The sequence below is a fragment of the Manacus candei genome, unplaced genomic scaffold (genome assembly GCF_025592945.1).
Source record: "Manacus candei isolate 608988 ecotype Guabito, Panama unplaced genomic scaffold, ASM2559294v1 h1tg000035l, whole genome shotgun sequence".
In the NCBI taxonomy this organism is placed as follows: domain Eukaryota; kingdom Metazoa; phylum Chordata; class Aves; order Passeriformes; family Pipridae; genus Manacus; species Manacus candei.
This window is the reverse complement of record NW_026138083.1, coordinates 1,252,180-1,269,836: the sequence shown is the minus strand read 5'-3', so window position 1 is coordinate 1,269,836 and position 17,657 is coordinate 1,252,180. Positions and strand designations below refer to the sequence as shown.

The following is a 17,657-nucleotide window of genomic DNA, read 5'->3' as shown; positions in this document are numbered from 1 at the left end:
GGATCCCTGGAAGTGTCCAAGGCCACGTTGGAGCAACCTGGGCTCTTGGACGGTGTCCCTGCCCGTGGCAGGGGGTGGAACTGGATCATCTTTAAGGTCCTTTCCCACACAAACCATTCCGTGCTGGCACAGCCCGTTGCATCCAGGCTGAGGACGGGGCGGTGCAGCAGCGCCGGAGGGGCTCTGTGGAGCTCTGGGGAGGCCGGTGCCGCATCCCCCGCCCCGCGCCGGGGCAGCCCCGGGCCCGCCTTCGCCGGGAGCGCGGGGGGGCTGCGGGGAAGGGGCCGGGCCCGGGCGCCATGGCGGCGGAGAGCCGGCGGTGAGCGGCGGGGCCGGGCCGGGGATGAGCCCCCCGAGGCGGCGGTGAGCGGGCGATGAACGGGTCGGGGCGGCTGCCGGCGGGGCCCGGGGAGCAGCTGGGCGCGAACGGCAGCGGCCCCGCGGAGCTGCGGGAGGGCACCCACGCCGCCACCTTGGCCGCCTGCGCCTCCCTGCTGGCCCTCGTCTTCTGCCTGGGCTCCTACGGCAACCTCATCGTGCTGCTCTCCTTCTTCGACCCGGCCCTCCGCAAATTCCGCACCGACTTCGACTTCATGATCCTCAACCTGTCCTTCTGCGACCTGTTCCTCTGCGGCGTGGCCGCCCCCATGTTCGCCTTCGTGCTGTTCTTGGGGCCGGCGCGCGGCGTGCCGGGCGCCTTCTGCTTCACCTTCCACCTCACCAGCTCCGGCTTCATCATCATGTCCCTCAAGACGGTGGCGGCGATCGCGCTGCACCGGCTGCGCGTGGTGCTGGGCCGGCAGCCTCCCCGCGCCGCCTCGGCGCCCCGCACGCTGCTGCTCACGCTGGGGCTCTGGGCCGCCAGCTTCACCCTGGCCACGCTGGCCACGCTGCGTGCCCGCGGCTCCCGCCGCTGCCTGCCTGTGGCCAACCTGGCCAGCGGCCGGGGCAGGCTCGTCCTCTATCTCTACATCGCCGACTTCATCTGCTGCGTGGCCGTGGTGGCCGTGTCCTACGTGATGATCGCCCGGGCCCTGCGCAGGAACGCGCACGCCAGGCAGGGCCCGCCCGTGCTGGCCGTGGGCACCCCCCGGCCACAGCCAGCCCTGTACCGGACCCAGAGCTGTGGGCAGGCCCCCGGACAGCCCAAGCACGCCGGGCGGCTCCCGCTGGCGTCGGCCGTCAACCTGGCCACGGCCAAGGACTCCCGGGCCGTGGGGACGTGCGTGGTCATCGTGCTCTCCGTGCTGGTGTGCTGCCTGCCCCTGGGCATCTCCCTGGTGCAGGACGTGCTGTCCGGCAGCGGAGGCTTCGTCCTCTACCAGTTTGAGCTGTGTGGGTTTACCCTCATTTTTTTCAAGTCCGGGTTGAATCCTTTCATCTACTCCCGCAACAGCGCGGGGCTGCGGCGGCGTGTCCTGTGGTGCCTGCGCTACGCCGCCCTCGTCTTCTGCTGCTGCAAGCACAGGACCAGGCTCCAGGCCATGGGCAAGGGCAGCCTGGAAGTCAACAGGAACAAGTCCTCCCACCACGAGACCAACTCGGCGTACATGTTGTCTCCGAAGCCTCAGAAGAAGAGCTTGGAGCAGGCCTGCGCTCCCAGCCACTCCAAGGACAGCGTGCTGAGCCCCAGGGCTTCTGCGGGGCACCAGCACTGCGGCCAGAGCAGCTCCACCCCCATGAACACCCGCATCGAGCCCTACTACAGCGTGTACAACAGCAGCCCTTCCCAAGAAGTGAGCACCCCCAACAGCCTGCAGCCGGTCAGCTCCACGTTTGGCTTTTCCAAGCCCTACATCGCCCATCCCACCCCCGGCGTGGGCCGGGACTGCGGCACTGCCCTCACCAGGCACATCCCGGTGCCTTCGGTGTAGCCTGACCCACCAGCCCCGAGGGTGGCTGGGGAGGTGACACAGCACTGCTGCCAGTTAATGGCAGTGCCATTCCTGTTGGTGTCCAGCTGTTTGGAGCCAATGCCAGGGCATCGCTGCAGTGACCGTCAGGGGATTTCTCTGGAATTTCATTGGCAAGTCAGAAAGGGGGATACATTTTAGATTTGTGTTTGGAATGGTTACACGAGGGTGGTTTTGGTACTAGATTTTACTGCTGGATAAGTAAAAAAAGTAAATACTGTAACTATGTGATTTTTTTATGTCACAAGGCCAGGTTGGGCAGGGCTTGGAGCAACCTGAGCTAGCAGAAAGTGTCCCTGCCCATGGCAGGGGGTGGGACTGGATTTGCTTTCCAACCCAACCCTTTCTATGATGTAAACAGAGTATTACAAATATCTTGTATTTTCAAGAAGGAAGAATTGGGAAAGTGCTTGGTATTATTGGAGTTGAAAGTTTTCCCGTTGCAGAAGGTTGGAAAAACTGGTGGCACCTTTCAGGAATAACAAAAGCCCTTCCTATTCACGGGGTGAAATCTTGGTTCCCTTGAGGTAAATGGCAAAATTTCCATCAGGTTCCACTGAAGTTCAGGATTTTGATCTCTGCCTCTTCAAGTGGGACAAGGCATTAGTCAGTGTTATATTTCCTCTGGGAAGGACTTTTGGGAAGTACAGCACTGGAATAAACCTTTGCAGTTTGTATGTCAATATCTGCTGGGTGCTTATTTTAAGGATGGTGGTGTTATGTATCCCAAAATAGTTTGGAGAGGTGTTTTACCTCTGCTAGAAGTAGCTGTGCAATACCTGTGTTATGTGAGGGTAAAGATGAATGTTGCAATATTCTAGGACAGGAGTAATGCAGTCACCTCTGGAATTCCCCAACTGGTGAGCTGTTAGGCACGGAGTTGTGTTCCTCGTTGCTCCTTTGTCCATGGTTTTTATAAACTGGGACAGGCAGAACTGAAAGCTGTTAACATTTTTAAAACCACGTGCCATCCAACTACAAGTTTCGGAGATTTTTTTTTTAAGAAATCTTAACATCAGTTTGATTTAATCTGTCTGCTTAGAAACTTTCTCTGTTGGTCTACACAGCAAGCAAATAACTGGAAAGGAATTGTGTTTTATTTTTGTGCTGTGTCACATGTTGTGGGAATTCCCTGTGAGACGCAATGACTCGGGACATTTAAATTCCTGAGGGTTCCGGCTCTGGGTCACCAAATCTCTGCCAAACAAGCAATCACCTTTCACCTTCGGCAGAGCCTCAGCGTCTCTCCGAAACAACCCTGCCACAGACATTTGGTGCCTCCTTATAGGAAAACTGCCACATCTTTAGGAAAATGCCAGCGATGGGAAGGTGATTTGTTACTTTGGAAACAAGAAACAAAAGAACATCCGCGGTAACTGCTGCGTGAGTGTTGTTGGTTCGGGCTTTTTGTTAACTGAACTACTTTGGAGGTTTTCCTGGAACACTGTTCTTTGTTTAGCACTGAATTTGAATTAGTTTTGAATAATTCGAACCAGCTTTCTTGCAATAAAACCGATGTGAACAACTTTCTAATACAAATGTAAAATTGAAATTATTTCCATCAGTCTTTTGTCTCTGCCCAGATATTTTCTTTTCTCCAAATGAATAACAGGGTTCTTTCTAAACCAAGTATAGAAGATAACTTAAAAGTCTTGTTTAGTTGTTCTGCAGTTGAATTTCTCTTCGGTACAAATTGTGCTGGAGGGGAAAAAATACAGATGAAGCAGTTTTGGGGTTTGCTGTGTGTGTGCAGCTTCTCCTGTGCCTTTAGTTTGGATCACATGAACTTCAGCACGTGCTACAAGGTTAAACCCCTCATACCTCGTTCATAGAAGTTGTTTGCATTGAATATTCATGTGGGAGTAAAGCAAGAAGGGTCCAAGAAGGAAGTTTTATTGCCTCTATGTGATGTGTTAGTAGGAAAAAGACTTTGTTAACTCCTGGTGCCAACTGTGCTCCTGGTATACCACCCTTGTGTTAATATTGGGGCTAATATGAAAAGTGTGGATAGGAAAGTGCAGCACCTTTTCATCTGCAGTAGGAGCAAAACCTGATTGAAGTTGTCAGTTTTACTGAGCTCCTTGTTTTGTGGGATGTTTGTGGGTGTAGTAAATCGAGGTTGGATTTTTGGGAATAGGGAGGTACAACTTTGCAGAGAATCGTGGGCTGATTTAATTGATTTTGTGATAAAATAATTGGGAGTGTAACTTCTCCTTTTTCTTTTAGCCCCTTGCTGAACACAGAACCAGTAAAGGTCCAGTAAGGAACCAGCAAAGAGTGACTGCAAGGTTGGAAAGCAGAGATCCAGGCAGAGGGAAGGAACAAAGTGCAGGACAAAAGAGGTGGGAAACGTGTGGGAAGAGAGGAAGTGAGAAATGTGAGCACTGGATGGTTGAGAAAGAAAGGAGAAAGCATAAAGAAGCTTATTAGAAAAACAGCTGCTGAATGACTTGGGGCTCCTTAATCTCGTTAACAAGTGACTTCTGGTTGTTTAAATGAACAGAAGCATTGAAATGTTTTTATAATTCACAGCCTTTCTAAGTCCTGAATCTCTGTGGTGGTAAGAGTTGGCTTTTTCAGTTGCTGGGCTGCAGGGGTGGGTTTTTCAACCTCTAAATCTAAGACCTCCAAGCAGTTGATGCCAAATCATTTGGCTGAGGAAAGGTGGGTTTGCACCTGGTGAGTTCTGGGAGATCTCTCTGTAAATGCAGATCTTTGTTTCATGACACCCCCCCTTTTGGCAGCAAATAGGTCTGGATTTGTCTTATTTTGTCACAGCAGAGCTAATTCCCTTTCAGAGTCTGTGTTCCAGACATGCTGCACACAGACCTCCTGCAATTCCTGGATCTGGGATCTTATGCTTGAAAGTCATTTGGGTTCACTCATTGTAGGAGCAAGTCCAGACTTGGTACTCCACCAAACGATTTGTCCTCACCTGGTGTTTATTTTGTGCCACAGCCTGTTGATTTTTCCTCAAATGTGAAAATTAGATCAGCTGAATTTCCTTTTATTTTTTTTCCCAAACACAATAAATAAAATCAGCAAGTGGCACTAGGTGAGGACAAGGGCCATGCAGAGGTGGCACTGAGTCCCTTGGAAATGGGTCAGGGTGGCTGTTGTCAAGTGAAGCTTTCCTAAATCTAAATAACAATGTACAGAACTTTGTTTATTCAGAGATTTATGATGAAACAAAGCTAATCCCAGTTACCTAACAGCAGACACCGACACACTCAGCTGGTTTTTGCATTGGTTGTATATTTTATTCTGTACTTATAGAAGTTTCCAAGTCTGCTCTCTCCCAGCAGTCACGGAGGCCAAAGGCTGGGGCAGTGTGGGTTTGCAATGGCACCTCTCAGGTGGCTGAATTTAGTAAATCTTTCATCTTTTCTTGCTCCAACCACAGAAAGGAGCTGCAGCCTGTGTGCCAGCCTGGCTCGTGGCTTTCTTCCCTGCACACAGGTGTGTTCCCACCTTAGGCTGTCCTGGAACCAGGAATCTTTACTCTGGGAATCTTTACATCCCTTATCACTGCAACCACCTCAAAAAGCAGCGAGGACACGCAGTGTGACCTGAGCTGTTCTTCCCTTCAGGTGACATCCACTGCACTTGCAGAAATGCTGGAAGTAGCTGGAGAAATTAAAGCTGTTTATCAGCACTTGGGTCTTATCCCTTCGGGATTCCTTTATCAGAGGGAATAACGCAGGCGCGACAGTCCCGCCAGTGACCTCTGCTGGGGCTGATCCAGGCAAACCCTGTGGCACCACTGGGCCTTTGCAGGAGGTGAACACTTCTGTTTGACCACAGGCTTTCCAGGCACAACCTTCCCAGTTCCTCAGGTCTCATTCCAGCTCGTACATCTCCTGAGCGGCTCCGTTCTCTGCTCTCACGAGGGGTTCGTTGGTTGTCCTTAAGACTGCTCTCAGCTGATGCCAGAACAGCTTCTGCTTGTGCTCCTCAGGGCTCCACTTCAGGTAGGTTTTCCTTCTCAGCAGCTTCCTGAGCTTGCTGAACTTCTGTGGGACGCTGTGGGGCGGGAGGTCTTCCAGCACAATCATGATGAGGGAATCCAGGTTCTCGTTCAGGACCCGGTGCTCGGCGAAGTACAGCTCGTACTGACACCAGCAGCTGTTCACGAAGCTGGGGGAGAGGACAAACAGGACCTTGTGGCTGTTCTCTATGCAGTAAAATATGTTCCCCAGCACGGGGTGCCCCGGTTTGAAATCCCTCTCGTGGTAACAGATCTTGAACCCGTCGTTCTCCAGCCTCTCCAGCAGGTTCTCTTTGGTCCAGGCGGCGTCGTGTTCGCTGTACGAGATGAAGGCGTCGTAGAGCTTGTTCTCAGGCCTCTTCTCGTACTGCCTCCTCTTGGCCATGCACCAGTACCAGCCCATCCTGATGTACCAGAGCCCGTGGAAGTGCCAGCACAGGGCTGTGAGCAGGAGCACGGCGAGGGCGGCGGTGCCGGCGGTGATTCCCAGCTGGAGCCCCAGGGAGCAGCGCAGCAGCGTCAGGCGGCTGCTCTCCACCAGGGAGCCCCTCCTGTCCGGGGGGAAGCTGCACCTCACGTCCCCCCTGCCCCTGATCTGCAGCTGGGGCTGGTGCATGTAGATGTTCACGAACCAGTACGAGTCACAGGTGCAGAAGAAGTGTCTCCCTTGGACGGTCAGGACCCTCAGGCTCGTCAGCGGGCCGAACGTGTCCTCCACGATGGTGGTGATGGCGTTGTCGCTGATGTCCAGCTCCACCAGAGAGGCTGGGAGGGAGCCACGCTGCAGAAAGGAGATCTTATTCCCCGATAAGTTGAGATATTTCAGCGCCGGGAGGGAATCCCCGAGGCCGTCGGGCAGCTCTGGGATGAGGTTGTGGCTGCTGTCCAGGCTGGCGAGCGCGGGAAGGGGGTCGGTGGTTTCCAGCCGGGCGATCAGGTTCCCAGAAACGTTGAGGTGTTCCAGGTTCCCCAGGGCCTTGGTTAAGGACAGCACCTTCAACCTGTTTTTACTGATGTCGCAGCTTTTCAGAGCCGATGGGAAATACTCCACGTGCATCTCCGCGATTTTGTTGCTTTGGATGTTAAACGTTGTTAAGTTGGAGAGGGATTTCAGGCTGGGGGGGATGACCCTGATGTCTCCGTTGCTGATGTCGAGCTGCTGCAGGGAGGGAGGGAAGTTGGGAAGCGCAGAAATGCGGTTGTGGCTGAGATCCAAAAATAACAGTTCCTCCATGGTGTCAGCAAACCACTCCGGCAGTTCCACGATGGAGCAGTTGGACATGCCCAGGTGTTTCACTTTGTTGGGAAGGCTTTCAATGGGTGTCCCGAACTGGGTCCTGACGAGGGAAATGGCTTCGATGTGCACGGTCCCAGGGGGAGGGACACACGTTGGAAGTGCATTCCTGCTGGCCGGAGAGGCTGTGTAGATGAAGTGATTTCCTTGGACGTACATGTTTTCCAAGTTAAGCAGTTTGGCAGCGAAATTCCGGGGTATTTGGCTGATGTTGGTGAAGGACAAGTCGATTTCCTTGATGGTGGGAGGCAGGCACAGCGTGTCCAGGCTGTTGATGGGGTTGTGGCTGATGTTGACGAAGAAAAGCTGGTGGAATGGGAACTTGCAGATGGCCCCCACATCCAGGATGTTGATGGTTAAGTTGCTGGAGCTGGCGTCGATCGACCGCACGTTTTCCATCGGCAGGAACAGGACGAACAGCGACACGAGGTCCATCTTCAGGTCGTTGTGGCTGATGTCAAGCTCCAGAATGCTGACCAGCTGAGCTTGGCAGGCGTCCTCGTCCAGTTTTAGCATCAGCTCGTCCCCGGAGAGGTTGCTGTGGGACAGATCCAGTGTCCCGTTGATGGGAGTTCCGCAGAGGCTGGGCCTCGGTGTGGCTGTTGAAAACGCTGGAAACACTGTTGTGTTTGTCTCTCCCTTCCGGAGAAGATCTCCAGCGCTCCGCCTGAGCCTGGGGTTAAGGTTTTCCAGGACAGGAGGGTGTCTGGAAGGTGGTGGCTCCTTGGTGGGCACGGAAGGCTCCAGAGCAGCCTCTGGGGACTTGCCAGAATACTTGGAAAGCTGCAAAGACCCTGAGGCATTGCCGGTGGGTGAGAGTTCCAGGTGGGGTGGGAGACCTGACAGAAGCAGCTTCTCATCATTGAATGACAAATTCACAGAAACCAGGCTGAGCAGGCTCTGGAGTGCACCGGGCTCAACATCCCGAATCCGATTGTAGGAAAGGTCCAGAACTTCCAGCGCCTCAAAACCTTCTAAGTCCCTCTTGGTTACTTTTTCGATGACGTTATGTGAGAAATTGAGAGCTCTTGCTGTTTTGGGAGCTTGTGCTTCTGAGACAGAGGAGAGGTTGGAATAGGAGTAGTTATAAACTGGGAAGGCTGTGGGTATTCTCCACGTTAGGAATCCATGTGCTCCACTGAACAAGAAGGAAATGAAGTAGAGATGAAGGCAGCCAGGAAGGACCCTCATCCTGGAGAAAAGAAACGTCAAATCCATCATTATAATGTGGTCTGTCTTCAAAAATAATCCTAATTTACTTGCAAATCCAGAAATCGTTTCATTAACTCCATCCATGAATCCCTTTTTATCTACCAAAAGAAAATACAACTTATTTGAGAGTAAGAGAGAGGGAGTGTCAGAGAAGGATTTAAGGAGGGCACTGTTCATTTCAGGTCATTGTAGATAAAGTCTGAATTATTTCTTCTCTCTTTCCCTTCTCCCCAGGCACCTCTGCAATGCCCTCTTCCATTGGACAATCTGCAGTGCCAGTCTGGGCCCGCTCTGTGGGACTTCTTCATTGTCTCTCATCAACAACCAGGCAAGTCTGACCCGTCCAAAACCTGTCCAACCACCTCAGTAAAGCTCTATGGAACTTTGTGACCACGGATCTTCCCGTGATCCCAGCCCCCTGGAGCTTTGCCCTGCCGAGGATTTACCTGTGGTTTGCTGGGCCTTACCTGTCAGGGGAAGTTCGCTTGGAAGTGGGACATGGGAGGCTTGTCTGAGGCAGCCAGGAGAGGTCACTGCCCCCGTATCTGGGGGCTTTGGAGAATTCCCAGTGCCGGGAGCACTGCCCGGCTCCAGTCCTGCCCCGGGTCTCTGTCACCAGTCCCTGATCCCGCTGCTCCGTGCCGCGGATGTATTCCCTGAAAAGGCAGAGCTCCAGGTGAGTCACCTGCTGCCACCACAGTCCCCTTTGCTGCCCACGGGCTCGGACCATCAGTCTAAGAGAGGGGACCCCAGCGACTGCCAGCTGTGTCCCCGGACCCTCTGCTGACCACCCCACATCCCGCAGGAACATCCACAGCCGCCGGAGCACCGCAGGGGTGTGAAGAGCATCACGGATGTACCACCCAGCTCGTTCCTCCTTCCAGCCACCCTCCCGTCCCTCTGCCCCCCCGTACCTGCCCTCCCGCCGCCTCTCCCACCCCCTGTACCTGCTCCGGTCCCTCGCCTGTCCCTTGCGCTGCCGCCGGTGCCTTTTGTGGCTCCGGGATGGGAGCGGGGGCGGGCTGGGATCCCCCCGAGCCCGCCCAGCCCCGGGGCCCTGCGGCATCCGCCCCGCGCTCCCCCTGCCCGGCTGGAGGAGGAGGAGGCGGCTGTGCCGGACGTGATTCTCCCCGGTGAGATCTGTCAAGTTTTCCCCACCGTGCCGCTCTCGGACGTTGCTCAACCCGTGCCCGAGGGGGAGAGGGAAGGTGGGGGTGGCTGGTTGTGCTGCGCTGGCGCTGGGACGGTGCGGGGCTGAGGGTTCGCTCCCTCCTGAGCATCACAAATGAGGGGAGAAGACAAAGCTCGCTGGAAGGAGCGGGTGGGTTGGCCGCAGTTCGCCAGGGACGGGCTGTCTGTGCACCTCGGGAGCAGGAATGCCGAGGGAGCTTGGAGTGGAAGACATGGAACAGCACAGCGGTGCTGTGGTCGTGCTCCATCCAAAGCAACACAGCTTGTGGGAACTGAGCTGCACCAAGCTGAACTTTACTTCATTAGCTCAAAAACTCCGGTTACTTTTGCCACTGCCCCATGCTAATGACCAAAGCCACTGGAGCTCCACCTGAGCATGATGTGACACCCGCTGTAACTTTACCTTTGCCCCCCTCAGAGAATACAATATAAATACAGCTCAGGTGGGGAGGGGGGTCCCAGACGCCACTGCACCTTCTGGGGTTGGTCTGTGGCCCACAGGGACACCCACTGGGTAAGGACCCCACTCTCAATTATTACCTCAAGCTTCCACTGGGGATCAGAACTTGTCTGTATATCACTTACAACTTTTTTTCCCACTCTTTTGCAGCTGGTCACTGGTGTGACTGGAAACACCTGAATGCTCCCCTGCCCTGTCCTGGGGGCTGGAAAATCCAAGGTGGTTCATGCTGTCTGTCTGGTCCGACCAGGCACTTTCCTGCTGGGACAGGTTCTGGGAATTGCCCTGCAGTCATCAGTTCTTCAGACAGGTCCCTGTCTGCTTTGGTGAGAGACACAGGAGATTGAGAGCAGTCAGAATATGTCAGGGGAGATTTTATCTCCTGTTCTCGGCATGGGGTGAGCCCCCGTAGTCAGACAATTCTCCATCTAAATACAGCAGTGCTGCCAGAGAACCTTGGGCTGTGCTTCCCTTTGGGAAGGTGGAGCAGCCACGTCCTAGCACAGGGCCCAGCAAAATTCCAGAGGAAATCATGGCTGGAAGGGACAAAGTGAAAAAGACTCTTTTTTGGTGCAAGCACAGTTATTCTACAACACACTGCGCTGGAATTATTCTGTCCTTAACTCATCCAACCCATCCTTTGTGTATTCGTTTATTCTTTTTTTTTTTAAGCAACCTCTTCTTTTGGGGACTGTGGAGGAAGAAAAGACACCAGAAAGGTCTGTGAGTGAGAAAGTCTATGCTGTGTGGCCAAGAGCAGGACCATGGCAGGGTGATGAAGCAAAGAGATTTCACTCCCAAAACAGGTTGTCTGCCACTTGTTCTTGCTCTCTTTCTGCAGGGGATGGGGTTTTGTGTGCTGGAAAGGTGATTTAAGGGAGCAGAGCTGAACCTGCAGAGGAGCTGCTCAAACCCAGAGAGGATCAGCACCAGCCTCAGGAGACCAGACGTCACAGGAGCTTCTCTTATGAAGGTAGGCTTAGATTTGTGTGTTGGATGAAAATCTTAGGTATTTATGGCCAGGAAATGCACTCGTCTGCATGGAACAGCTCTACCTCCCAAAGGTATGGGAGCAAACCTGCAGGACCCCTCAGGCACAAACCTGAGCAGGGCAGCCCAGAAACTGCAGCCCTCCAGTTCTGGGAGCTTTCTGCATACCCAAGAACCTTGTTTTCCCCCCAGTTTTGGCCTTGACATGTTCCTGCACCTCAAGGCTCGTCTGGGAGAGGCTCGGGGCAGCAGGTTGCTCTCAAGTCCATTTCTTTTAGATTCAAATGTGTGAAAACGTAGAATTCTGTTGGAATTTACTTGTAGCAGTAGCAACTCTTGGTCTGCTGTGCCCTGTGGGGTTTTTGTGGGGGTCCTGCCTCCTTCCCTCACTCCCACCTCGACTGTTGGCTGGGGAGGGAGGGGAGAAGGGGAACAAAGCATGTTCCTGTTCCTTCTGTAGCCCGGATGCCAGGCAGGAATAGCTGTGAGCAGGAAGGGGTTCCTGTGCAGGGGGAAGTAGAGGCTGAGGGACACAAACAGCACGGGTTTGGCAACCCTGTGCTTGCTCAGGCAGTGGCACAAGCTGGTGCTGGGGGTCACCAGGTGCTGTGGCTGCTGAGTCAGGCCTGTGCTTCCCCCCCCCCCCTTCCGTGAGGGGAATTCTGGACATTCTGCAGGATGACTGTTCTTGGCCTGTCCTCTGGGCTGATCACAAGTGAGGGGTGGGCAGGATGGTTTAGGGTGTCGGGGGTTCCCTTCCCTTTCCATGACTCAGCCCAAGGGATGCTGGGGCAGGGCTGTGCCTGTCCAGGTTTTCCCAAGAGCAGCCAAGGAGCTACAGGGCAGCCTTGATTCAAAATACAGCTATCCCAAAGGGATCCCACGGATCCAGAGCTGTAACAAGGGGATTCACCCAGCCCCTTGTAAAGGCAGCATGAGGGAAAACATGTTTTAACCTTTCCTTACTGTACTTTGGCTGCATGGCCTGGGGCAGTGACACCTCCCACAGGCACGACCAGATGCCTGATGAGATGGGTCCAGCTGTGACTGTTCAGGGGAGGAAAAGAACTCGAGGGAAACTAAGGTAAGGATCTGAAGTGTGGGCAACACTGGTTTTAACATCTCCTCTTTCTAAAAGCTCCTGGATTAAAACCCGGGCCACTTTTTGCTCATCTAGTGAATGCTTTGCAAGAGGGTTGTGGTGGGGAAATATGGGCAGACTCTCTTCCGGGGGGGTGGGGAATGAAATCTGTGTGGAAGACTCTTCCCCTTTTCCAGTTCCCTCTGACACCTTGATATGAGCAAGGAGAGTGACTGTCACTTTAAATGTCAAGTCACGCTGCTGCTGCTGCTGTTTGGGTTTTCTGCTTGATGAGACACTGAAAGGCATGTGCTGCAACAGTCCAGCAGTTCAGGAGGGTTATTTTGGGCAGCACCTGACCAGTCACATGGCACAGGGCTGGCACATTTCCGCCCCACAGCCAGGAATTCCTGTGCCTTGCACAAGGGCTCCACAAAACAGGAACCGTGGTGGGCACACGGAAGTGACCAACACAACAACCACACACTGTTGCTACACCTCAAATACTCAAGGCTCTGAGTGTTGGCCATTACAAACTTGTTCCACCTATTTCTAACTTCAGATCCCCCCCTCCCCTCCAGATTCTGGGAATTTCTAGTGCCAGCAGAGTAAAACTTCCCAAGTATCCTTTGGGAGGCAGACACGCTCCAGGGAACTAGACCTGATGGCAGGGAGGGTGTTCAGCAGAATAATTATATGGAGATGAACCCTCCAGTGTTAAATATAAATAAGTAAATAAACAGAATGTCCTGGGAAGCAGCCCAGGCTGGGAGAAGGAACAGCAGCTGAAGAGAGGGGTGTAAGTTACAGTGAAAACACAGTTGCCAACAGTCAAACAAAGAGGTAATGCTGCTGCAGTAGAAAAACCACGGGTGGTGGTGTGGTTCCTGAGCAGGAAGGGTTGGCTTCACCTTTTCCTTCTGGTGGCAGCTGGGCTCCTCACTTGAAGCTTCAGTTATCACTGTGCCTGTTTCCAGTGGGTAGTTTGTACCTCAGGGGTGCTGCTGGTGGAACGTGTCACACACGAGCCAGGCAGGAAGTGCAAGACAGGGTTTTAATCATTAAAAGTTTATCCATAAGCTCTTATATACACATAGTTATACACAAAGTGGTTCACGAGTCCCTCAGCTTAGAGCTGTGCTGGTGAGGCCTTTGTCAGCTCACACAGGTGGCTGTTCCCATGGGAAATGTCGGGATTTGGCTCATGGAGGGGGCTTCGCTGTCCTCAGCTGGGCACGGAGAGGAGCCCGTATTCATCTGCTGTATCCAGGATTTTACAGATGACTGGAGACTCCACCTGCAACAGAGACACCAGAACATCAGAGACCACGAACTCAGCACTGCAGGAATCTTGGGAAGAGCCACTGGAAGGAAGGAAGGGGCCACCTTAAACATACACCTGAGACCACGGCAGCTGATCTCAGGTGTGTCTTTACCTACCCCCAGGATGTATTGGCATGAATGAGGCTCTAACATGTAAATGGTCACAGCGTGAGGGGAATCAGATTCTTTACATCTGAAAACAGAGGAGAAATTGGGATGTTTGGGGTGTGAGAAGCACAAAACAATGAGTTTCACTGCTATCTGCAGCATTTTTACTAAGTTAACAATCACTGCCTTCGGAGCTCCGTGACAACAGCAGCAGCTTCCCCCTCTGACCCAGGAAACACACACAGAACATCAGTTCACTTACTTCAACTTCACAGTCACCTGCCTTGGCTTGTCTGTCAAGTCACAAACATCTCCATTTCCATAGAAATGAGACACCATCCTGCCAGGAAAGATCAGAACGGGAGAGTTTGGAAGTATTCAACACAACCTTTTATAAGCAGGCAGGTAAGTGGTGTGAGCCACCACCTCACTATTCAGCAAGTATTTAATACACAAACAGCAACAGGTTGTATTGCAGGAGCAAAGGGCTGTTCAGTAGTGGAAGGTTTTATTCTGCACCATCTCCCGAGTGCTGAATTACTTATTTTTGATATGGATTTGGGGGGGGGGGGATAAATCTTAACAGGCTGCTCTTGACAGTTGGTTGTATCTGTTAATCAGGTGAGTATTCCCAGGGCTCTCCCGTGCCAGGGGTGGCAGCAGCAGTGTCTGTACCTGACGGTCTGGGTGCCATCCTCTCGCAGGTAGAAGGTTCTGGCCGCGTTCTTCCTCGACCACTCCACGTGCTCCTCCTTGCTCCAGGTACCCACGACCACGGAGGTCCTGCCACTTTCCTTGTCCTTAAAAAATGAAAGGCTGGTAATGACACAGTGTACAGAGGGTTTTACTTTCTGAAATCCAGCTTCTTGAGCCCAGGAAAAGGAGGCAGATTCTCCGACCCCCACGACCATCTATTAAATGCACTATAAAATTAAAAGGTAGACACCTCCAGATCCTCTAACCTCCCCCAGCCATCTGTCAAATGCACTACAAAAGTAAAATAAGTAAAACATAGAGAACCACCAGAACTATTTAAACACACCTCGTGGTACTGATGAACGTATTTGCCGTAGCAGAACTCGTATTTCCACCAGCCAACACCCTGGGGAGAGGTACAACCTCAGCATTAAAAAACACAACCACCAGAACCCCTAAAACAACCAGAACACCCCAAAACAACCCCGTGCCTTCCCCTCCAGACCCTAAGCCCTAAATTTGAGCTGTAAAACTCCGTATGTATCAATTAACAGAGTGAGATTCTCATTACCTACTCTCATTTCGCTGCTCAAATAAATCGAATTTCAACAGAGAGGTTAAAGGTGAAAACTAAGCAAACACATAAAGCAGGATGTGCAGGTAAGGAGTAGCTATTTATTCCATGTAGCCTTGTTCCTCACCCCGTGGAAGCAGTAGGAGCCACTAAGGAATTCCTTGATGAGCTGCTCATCAGTCAGTTTGGAGATGTGGGTTGTCCCCACTGTTAACAGCTGGTGGCTTCCAACAGCCACAGGCTTGTGAATGGAAGAGAACTTCTCTTCTTTTGTTGAAGGCATTTCTTCCTGAAATTTAAAGGCTGCAGTTAAATCCCCTGCAAAGTCTTATAAATCAGATAAATTACTGAACGCTGAGCCCAGCTGGCCGTTTCGGTCAGTTTTAGCTGAAAGAAAATTCCAGTCCAAACCTTCAAACATTTGTGACCTGAAGGCTAAAAAAGGCTACAAAAACTTTATATTAGTAGCCCAAACTGACTTGCTTTGTTTCCCTTCCAGATCAGGTGAGTTACAGATGGTCTCAAAGCTTAAAGGCTGTTTGAAAGGCTGACACCACCCTACGGAACGTGTTAAACATGGAAAATATTTTTTCTGTTTTAAAATGAAAACAAATCCTACCTCCTTGACCCTCCTGAAAGGCGTCTTCAGCATCTCCTGCTGTTTCTCCAGCTGTTCCAGGTTGTGGGGTTTCAGTGGGGATCCCGGCAGAGACTGGCAGAAGATGTCGTTGACGGGGGAAGCCCTGAACCTGCCCAACAAGGTAGGAACGTGTCACACCTTCACCTCAGCAGAGCTGGGAGCTCCTCAGTGCAGCTACTTCTGCCCAGGCAGTGCAGGGGGAAAGCCCTGGAGGCTGAGGGGCTGCTTGGGGGAACACACAGCAGGAAAAAACTGCACTGTGCTTAAAACAGTGGGCTGTGATCCCCGTGGTGCCACTGAGCAGCATTCCCAGCCTGCCACCCCCACCCTTCCTTGTTGACTGAGGTGGGGAATGTTGATCCTGCAGGTTTATTTGAAGTGTTTCCTGGTGGTGGCCAGGAAGCTTTCCATGCCTTCCCTTTGGAAGGAGGCAGCAGCTCTGCATTTTATTCTTACCAAGCGACAGAACCACTGGCCTGGGCACTTTCTATTTATTTTGCTGCTGATACAGAGGCTTAAAAGACTCCCACAGTAAACAGATAACAGAGTATGTGCAAGCTCATCTACAGGAGAAAATTTATTATAGACACTGAACATTTAACCTTTAACTTAGTTACTCCAGCTGCCAAGTGTTTATAAAATGCACAGTGCAGGGTTTTGCCTTCAGACTTGGTGGCCTGTTTCAGAACAGGGATTAAATACTCCCCTGTTCCAACATCTGTGTAAAGCCAGGAATCCTGTCTGTTATCCTGCCGTGTCTGTATGTCATATTATTCCCTTTGCACCTCTCTTTACGCCCCTTGGAAGGTCCAAAAAGGCACGGCTGAGACTAAGGGATCCCTCAGATGCACAGGTACAGCTCAGGGAAGGGGAGGAAAAAAGAACCCTACACTTGATTTTTGGCGAATAACACCGAAACTGTGAATTCTCCACACGAAAATGGCTTCCAGAGAGCTCCTCATGTTGTGAGGAACTAAAATCAACGTTAAGGTTATAGCTGCAGACCATTTTTCTGGTTTTGTAGAGATTTTAAAAGCCTGTGTACACGTGTGGTATCTGCAGTCTTCAAACACCATGAAGATGATCCCTCAAGACCTTGAAGTAACAAGCTAAAAGAAGTGTTCTTAATCTGCCTTTAGTGCCCATTTTGGTCTCAAGCTGTGCCAGGGGAGGTTTAAGTTGGATATTGGGAAGAAATTCTTTACAGAGAGGGTGATCAGCCATTGGAATGGGCTGCCCAGGCAGGGGGTGGAGTCACCATCCCTGGGGGTGTTTAAGGTGAGAGTGGATGTGGCATCAGTGCCACGGGCTGGGAACCACGGCGGGGTTGGAGCAAGGGTTGGACTGGATGATCTGGGAGGTCTTTTCCAACCTGGCTGATTCCGTGATCCTGTGTTTTCACGGTGCCTGTTGAAACTCAAGTCCTGCTTCCCACCTGGCATCAATCCCTGCGGGTGCCCACGAAGTGCAAACGTGGTGCAACTTCACGGGGAGCCAAGGTGCCCCAGACCCCGCAGCGGGGTGTCCGCCCCGTGGCACCCTACCTGTACTTGGGGTGGCTGCACAGCAGCGGGGTCAGAATCACCACCTCGTACTCGCAGGTGGTGACCTCGGCCACGGAGAGGATCTCGTGCTTGGCCTCGGGGTGGCAGATGTACATGAGGGTGCTGGAGCGGGGCCGGTTCTGCCGCAGGCTGCAGGGCGTGCCGTTGCCCAGCTCCACCGGGTAGTAGGGCGTCATCTGCCCCTCGATGTTCTTCGTGGGGATCTGCGCGGGGGAGAGCAAAGGGAAAGCCCCTCCCACTCTTCTGGAACCCACCACCACCGCCGGGGTGAAACCAGACCTGTGGAGCTGCTCGGGTGTTTCAGCAGCCAAAGCCACCCCCAAGAAGTCACCCCGGCACCTGCACCGCCCCTCTCGGCATTCCCAGCCCGGGCTGCTCCTTATCCAGAGGATCCCACCCCGCCTGTGGCTCGGACTGACAACGTTTAAGGTACGTACAAAGTAATTCCACTTTTTCACACCTGTAGGTCAGCTCTCTTTGGGTTTGTTCCTTTGTGTTCTATCCAGCTTCCTCTTCAAGGAATGAACTCCCTAAAGTGGTAAAGTCCCTCTCCTGGCTCCTGTCTTGGAAGCAGCCGGAGTTCTTGGGTTCCCAAAATTCTGCTTATGCCAGAACCCACAAA

The 17,657-nt window shown here is 52.7% G+C and overlaps 3 protein-coding genes across 3 annotated transcripts in view; 1 reads left to right on the top strand and 2 right to left on the bottom strand.

The window, feature by feature from the left end:
* On the top strand, window positions 1-4,953 carry GPR75 (G protein-coupled receptor 75). The gene is made up of 2 exons (XM_051792846.1): window positions 1-3,285; window positions 4,140-4,953. The coding sequence occupies exon 1, from the start codon at window positions 375-377 to the stop codon at window positions 1,872-1,874; it is 1,500 nt and encodes a 499-aa protein (XP_051648806.1). The 5' UTR covers window positions 1-374; the 3' UTR covers window positions 1,875-3,285; window positions 4,140-4,953.
* On the bottom strand, window positions 4,952-8,869 carry LOC127473340 (toll-like receptor 2). The gene has a single exon (XM_051792838.1). The coding sequence runs from the start codon at window positions 8,582-8,584 to the stop codon at window positions 5,753-5,755; it is 2,832 nt and encodes a 943-aa protein (XP_051648798.1). The 5' UTR covers window positions 8,585-8,869; the 3' UTR covers window positions 4,952-5,752.
* Window positions 8,870-13,164: 4,295 nt separating this feature from the next.
* Window positions 13,165-17,657, bottom strand: part of ERLEC1 (endoplasmic reticulum lectin 1) — a 9,311-nt gene continuing 4,818 nt past the window's right edge. Inside the window, exons 7-14 of the mRNA XM_051792843.1 lie at window positions 17,015-17,238; window positions 15,450-15,579; window positions 14,958-15,119; window positions 14,603-14,662; window positions 14,236-14,360; window positions 13,823-13,900; window positions 13,570-13,645; window positions 13,165-13,426 (exon numbers count right to left, since the gene is read on the bottom strand). Of these exons, the coding sequence (XP_051648803.1) occupies window positions 13,355-13,426; window positions 13,570-13,645; window positions 13,823-13,900; window positions 14,236-14,360; window positions 14,603-14,662; window positions 14,958-15,119; window positions 15,450-15,579; window positions 17,015-17,238 (927 nt within the window). The 3' untranslated portion in view covers window positions 13,165-13,354. The remainder of the gene's footprint in view (window positions 13,427-13,569; window positions 13,646-13,822; window positions 13,901-14,235; window positions 14,361-14,602; window positions 14,663-14,957; window positions 15,120-15,449; window positions 15,580-17,014; window positions 17,239-17,657) is intronic.